Here is a 6789-nt window from a genome sequence, read left to right on the forward strand (position 1 = left end):
CAGCTGGGCGTTACTGGCTCTCTGGGTGCGGCCAGCAGGGCCCAGGAGTTTAAATGGGCGTCCCCCAGGGAGACCAAAGCCCCGCTCCCCTCTTTGTCACCCCCCCACACACACACAGCAGCCCCTGTCGCTCACAAGCCCAGAGAACTCCCGCGCTGCTCCCTCCAGCTGGAGAGTTGAAAAGAACCTTCCAATTTCTCTACGTTCGATTTAGCCAAATAACTAAAAAACACACTGAAAGCAAAATTTCATACTCCATTATGTCCTCATTCTACCCACGAAACGCCCCGACGCCATAATGCGCCGTTGAGACAACTGGTTATAAATTGATTTCAAATACGAAGTTCTCCTTTGGGGACGCGATTGGAAATTCTTTTCATTTTTTCCCCATCGTTGCACACTTTAAAAAATCGTTCTATAAATTGCCTAAAATCGAACTCATTTATGTCCTGAGAAAGGAGTGCCCAGATAAATGTGTAAGAGCTGGAAAGACGGGAACTGCCAACAAGAAACTGCCCTGTGACATTAACAAGTCCAACAACAACCAAAAGCCTGAGAACTCAGCACCGGCTGGCCTTCGGGTGGAAACTCCCCAGGAGCCTCTGTCCCCAGCCAGGGATACTTGAGCCCTGCCGGGACTTGGGGACGCCCTGGACCCCGAGATCGAGACCCCTCCAGCGGTGCCCAGCCACACACAGCAGCAGGAGCAATGGCCATCATTTCATTTCGTTTATTAGACAAAAATATATGATTTAGACAAGTTCGCTGACGCGCTATGTACAATTGAAATCACTCTATATACAGAAAAAAAAAAAAAGACACAAGCACGTGAGGGCATTTACCGCTAATCACCCAGAGTGCGGTGACAGCCACTCGAGCGGCGGGCAGCGGCTAGGCTGCCTGGACACAAGCGCCGCTGGAAGAGCCCCTTTCTGCAGAAAGCGATGGATGGGAGTCCTTGACTTCGTTGCCAGATTTGTCCTTTACACCGGTCTGAAATATTTGTCCTAATTCCTCCCTCACCCCCTCCCTCCCGAACTTCTCCCCCCTCCCCCGCAAAAGTAAAAGAAGACCCTGAATCAGGCTGACGGGAGGGCTGCTAGGATCCGCGGCGTCCCCTCCTGCGGGGCCAGGGAGCTGCAGGGGAAACAGCAAGACAAGAACAGGGCACTGTCAGTGGACGGAAGCTGGGACCTGGCGTCGCGGGTTCTGCCAGCCCAGCGCCCAGGGACGGGGAAGGTCGCTTGCCCCGCACGGCTCCCGGCTCGGCTCCCGGCTCGGGAGAAAGAGGGTGGCCTCTGCTGGCTCGGATGCAGGGCTGGAAGATAGCGCCCCTTCACCCATGGGCTGCGGACCCCACCGTCGCCAGCCCGGCTCAGCCTCCACCCCCCCCACATCCCCCTCGCCCCCGCCCCCGCCCAGCGGTAAACGCCAATGGCACTCACTTGTCGCGCACAGGCTGGAAGGGCGACTTTAACTGCTGGGCCGGTGAGTCTGGCCTGGGGATGAGGTCTCTCTCTGCGAGGAGGCGAAGAGGCAGAGCGTTAGGACGCTAGACAGTGCGGGGAACGGGGGTCCGCAGAAGCGCTCCGGCCTCCTCCCCACCCCCTGCCCCCACTCCCGCCCCTGGGAAGGGTCTCCGAGGGAAACCTCCCCTCCCCCCCACCCCCGGGCGGGGCCGACGACAGAGGGCCTTGGCCTCTCGCCCCGAGAGCTCCGGCGGCGGGGATAACTGCTCAGCCCGGAGCGTGGCGGCCACTGGCTCTCACCCTCCCGGCTAGGGCGCCTCTCCACCCCCAGCCTTGCCGGCGATCCAGGTTCCCGGCCCGGGTCCGGGCAGGCTCCCGAGGCGCGGTACCTGGGAGGGAGGGGCTGCTGCGGGCCGAGGCCTTGTCGCCGTGGAGCACTCCCGCGGCCACGGTGACCGGCGCTGCTGCTGCGGCGGCGGCGGGGCGGACAGGTGCGGGCCGTGGGGCGCACCGACGCCCAGGAAGGAGCGCACGTTGAGCAGCGAGCCCTGCGCAAGGAACGCGCCGTTGGTCCAGTTGGAGAACTTGCCGATGTGGCAGGTGTACAGTCCGTGGCTGGGCAGGAAGGCGGGGTGTTGCAGCGGCGCGCCCGTGGGGGGCCCGTGGGCGCCGGGGTGGCCGGCGGGCGGCGGCGGAGAGGCCTTGGGCGCGCCGTCGGGGCTGGTGGCCGTCTCGGCCAGAGACCAGATCTTGGGCTTGCTGTGCTGCGCGCCCTGCAGGCCGCCCGCCGCGGCGGCGCCGCCGGGACTCAGCAGGCGCGTGCTGCCGGGCTCCGGGACCTCTTTGGCCAGGCCCAGGGGCGAGTCTTGGGGCTTGAGCGCGTCGGCGGCGGCCAGCGGCGAGCCCTGGTCCCGGCCGAGGGCAGCGGGCGCGGGGGGCGCGCGGGGCGCCTCGGCCTTGTCCTCCTCGTCCTCGTTGCTCTGGTCGCCGTCGTGCTCGTCGATCTTGTCGATGTCTATGCTCTCCAGGTCGATCTCCTCGTCGTCCTCGGCCTTCTCGGGGTCCCCCTCGGTGTCGCTTCCGAAGAGAGCGCCGTCCTCCTGGTCCTTGCTGCGCGCGCCCCACGTCACTTTGTTCTCCTTCTTGAGGCGCCGGCGCGCGTTGGCGAACCAGGTGGACACCTGCGTGAGGGTCATCTTGGTGATGATGGCCAGCATGATCTTCTCGCCCTTGGTGGGGTAGGGGTTCTTGCGGTGCTCGTTGAGCCAGGCCTTGAGCGTGCTCGTGCTCTCCCGCGTGGCGTTCTTGGGCCGCCCGGGATCCCCGTACTGGAACTGGCCATAGGGGTAATAGGCCGGCGCCGTGTGGGCTGCGAAGGTGGCTGGGTGCACTCCGGGGTTGTCCTTCAGTTCATACTGTGAACCCTGCCGCCACAAGGCCCAGCGAGGTTGGAAAGAGAGAGACCGTGGGGGGAGGGGGGGGCAGAAAGAGAGAGAAAGAGGGAGAAAGAGAGAGAGAGGTGAGTCCCACAACTGGGAAAGTCTGGGCAGTCACTCCCGCCTGCTCCGGGGCTGCAAGGCTGGCCCTGCCGCACGTCCCTGGGAGGAAGAGGGGGTCCGACCACAAGCCACCTCCGGACTGCGCTTCCACCGATCGCAGAGAGCCCTTTGTCACTCAGGAAAGTTCCAGAATCCGTCCTTCTCTACAACACCTCGGCGGGACCCGAGGCCCCCCTTGGAACCTCCCTAGGCCGACCTCAGCGCCGCCACCCCCACCTTCCAAAACAACTCCAGAAGCCCGAAGTTCCCAGTGTATCTCACACTCTCCAGAGGGGAAGACCTTTTAACGAGGCTGATAAAACAGTTTCTCCAAACCTAGGGAACCGAGAGCCCAGGCCCCCTCCCTTCGACCCTGAGGGGGTCAAACAAAATAAACCATCCCGGGTTTTCTCCGAGTCCAAATCCGCCAGCAATTTAAAATGAAAGCACACTCCTTTGGGCTCCCAAATTAATCTGCATATAATGGTTCGCCCGCACTTAAAGGGCTACAGTGGGTGACAAGTAATTTAAAATTTTAATCCCGGCCATCAGCAACAACAATAACGAAAACACCATTTGTTTTTTTAATACAAAAGGAGGTTTATCCGGTAAAACATTAACACGGGGCCCCGGCGCGCTGGCTGCAGGGAGCAGAACCATTTCCTAGGCCTCCCCTCGCTGACTTTATCTCTCAAGTTTGACTTTGATCAGGAGCGAGCAGGCACAAACTGTTTGCAGGCATTTAGAGGCCGTGATTTATTTGCAATCAATATTCTTTTTATCATCGGTAGTAAAACACAGCAAGTCAAATTATCCCATCAGGTTTTTTGGTAAATAACATTTTATCTTTCTAACAACCTCATTAGGCCTCATTATTACCATAAATTGCCCAGACAGACATTCACTCACAATTTTATCTTTTGACTTCCAAATCCCCAACCGCGAGGGCTTGGAAAGCTGGGCCTAGAAGGTGGGGTTGGGTTTGGGCTTCCTTTCCAAGAAGGGGTAGGAGGCCCTGAAATACACACGCTCACTGTCTTTGGGGTGGGGGTGGATTTCTCTGTACTTTCTTCTTGGTAAATACAAGGAGCACCTCCCCTCCCAGCCAGCCACGTTAGACCAGGAGCAGAAGCTCACCCTACAGCTCCCTCCCTACCCCCCCAAACACAGGAGAGTTTCCCAAATGGCACACATCTGTATTCAGAATTTCTGGAAAAAAGTCTAATCCTCCATATAAAATTTGTCGAGTTGTTGTGTTAGCAGAGAGGGACCCAGGACTCTGAGAAAGTTGCAAAAAGCACAAGATTTCTTTGGCTCGTTAGCTGGGTGGTCGAGGCCACGGAGACAACGAGTTTCTGGCCAGATTTCGTTTTTGCCTGATTTTTGCAAAACAGACCTTGCGGATTTTCTAACCATTTCGGTTGTGACTGTAAGCAGGACACTTTTCGGCCTCCTCTCTGCTGGGAATTCTTTTTGAAAGGATACCTTGTAAATCTCTCATGGCTTCCCCTGCATCCCGCCGCCAGAACAAAATGGGAGCTGATCTCTTTCGATAGCAACCGGTCTGAAAGGCAGCTGGGGCCGCTTTCAGAGAAACAGGCTCTCCTTTCAAAACTATAAGAAAAGTTACAGGAAAACGCAGTGTCCGCTTCGCTCGCACACAGGAGTCGGGGACTTATTTCCTGTCTCTTCCTCGGGGAGTGGGAGACTCGGGGGGTGCCTGAAATTTGCATGATCCCGCTGGCAGCAGGGCAGGAGGGGGCTGCCTGCCCGACCTCCTCGACCGGCGCGCGGTTCCCAGCAGCCCAAAGTTGAAGCCGGACTTCGCAGTCAGACCTAGGAAAATGGATCCTCTGGAACGACAGACTGGCCAGCGGCCCCGCGGAGCATTAAATCTGCAAACCCCACTCCCATCTGACACCCACCGGGACAGGAGGCTAAGAGGACGGCATTTCTTTAAAGCCCAGGGCGCTGTTCTCTCTAATCCTCCATTATGTAACGCAGGAAGAAAAGTACTTTTCTCTCGGTGCAAATGAAAACTTTGGCAACTTAGCAAACTCAAAGGCAACATCCTTTCAGACGCCAAAAATGATTTCCACTTATTTTTTTGTTTGTTTGCTTAATTTCACATTTGCACTCAGGCCATTAAGAGCCCTCGGCCCCATCCCGTCTCCATTGTTCGGCTTATTTTGACCGACTCTGCGAGGCTCTACAGGGTTCCCTCTGGCAAACTCGGATACAACTGCAAGAGCCTCTGCCAAAGAGGGAGAAAATCGAGTCTCCCCGGCCCAGTCCCAGAGCCCCAAAGGTCGCGCGCTCCTGCGTGGGCCCGCGGCCCGGGAAGGGGCGTCCGGGTAAACCGGGCCGAGCCGCCGCGCTGGAACCCGGGCCGCGGACCCCGCCGCCGCCACCGAGCTGCCAGCCAGGGGCGACTTTGGCCCCGGCCCCCAGCGCGGGCCGCACACCCCGGGCCTGCTCCCGTGGCCTCCGGCCTCTCTCGGAGGACCCCCCCCCCGCGCGCCGCCCCCGCTGCGTGGCCCAGGCCTCTCACCTCCCCGCGGCCCCGGCCGATCGCGGGGCCGTTCCCGGCCGGCCTCGCCCCGCTCCTGCGGCCCCCGCCGCCTCGGACCCGCCGGCAGGGCCGCTGCGGCTCCCCGCCCGGGCCAGCTCCGCCCGCCCGCCCGCCCGCCGGCCCCTCCGCGCGCCGCGCCGCCCCGGCTACCGCGGCCCCGGGCGCCGCCGAGCAGGCCGGGCGCACTCACCATCTGCGAGAAGAGGCTGAGGTCGGCGGCGTAGGGCAGGAAGGCGCTGTAGTTGGGCGCGCCCGCGTACGGTCCGGCCGCCGCGTACATGCCCAGCACCGAGGTGACGGCGGCCGCGCCCGCGCCCGCGCCCAGCTCCGCCGCCCCGGGCCGGCCCGACGAGGCGGCGGCAGCGGCGGCGGCCGCCGCGGCCAGCACCCCCGGGCGCTCGCCGCCGTAGGCGCCGGGCCCCGCGGCGCTCAGGTACTGCGGGTAGCCCAGCTGCGGGAAGGACATGTCCGCGGACTCGGCGGCGGCGGCGGGCGACTCTTAAAGGGGCGGGGGTGGGGGGAGGCCGAGGCGGGGGGGGGGGGGGCGCGGCGGGGGGGAGGGGGCGGCCGGCCGGCCGGCCGGGCGCGCTCGGGCCGGCCCGGAGGCGGGGGCCGGTGGCTGCTTCTCGGCCCGGTGCTCGCTGGCGCCCGGCTCCCGGCTGCGCCCGGATCCGCGATCGCGCGCCGACTGCGGCGGCCGCCCTCCGCTCGGCGGCGGGGCTTTCAGACACAATTTGAAGTTGATGCTTTGATTGGCATCCCCTTGAGCGCTGGCCCCGCCCCCGGCTCCCCTCCGCCCCCTCCTCGCCTCCCGCCCGCCCTCGCCGGCCGCTCCCGCCCCTCCCGGCGAGCACGTGGTGCCCCGCGCCGGCCGGGCCATCTCCGCCCGCGGTGGCCGCTCGAGCGGCCGGGCTTAGAGTGCGGGCCCGGCGGCCGCGGGCTCCGTCCCGATCGGTCCCCACGGCTGTCTGACAGCCCGTCGACGCCGGCTTATAGCTGTCGGACACCGGGGTTTGCTGTTTCGCAGCGGAGGTGTGCCTGCGCTCTCACAAAAACACCTCGGCGCCGGCTCTTCTGCGCTGGGGACGGCGGGGAAGGGGCTGGCCCGAGCGCGGTGACAGCCGGCGGGGAGCGAGCGGCCTCTCCTCTGAGATCGGTGCTGCCTTGGCCTTCCGGGGACGTCTCTGGCAGAAGTGCCACGAAGCCGGCG

The 6789-nt window shown here is 62.9% G+C and overlaps 1 protein-coding gene across 1 annotated transcript; it reads right to left on the reverse strand.

The window, feature by feature from the left end:
• IRX1 (iroquois homeobox 1) lies at positions 712 to 6097 on the reverse strand. Its single transcript, XM_021076840.1, is given in 5 exon segments — positions 712 to 1137; positions 1446 to 1518; positions 1859 to 1931; positions 1934 to 2893; positions 5770 to 6097. Coding segments are annotated over 5 exon segments (1440 nt in total). The 5' UTR covers positions 6046 to 6097; the 3' UTR covers positions 712 to 1079.

Source organism: Sus scrofa, chromosome 16 (assembly GCF_000003025.6).
Source record: "Sus scrofa isolate TJ Tabasco breed Duroc chromosome 16, Sscrofa11.1, whole genome shotgun sequence".
In the NCBI taxonomy this organism is placed as follows: domain Eukaryota; kingdom Metazoa; phylum Chordata; class Mammalia; order Artiodactyla; family Suidae; genus Sus; species Sus scrofa.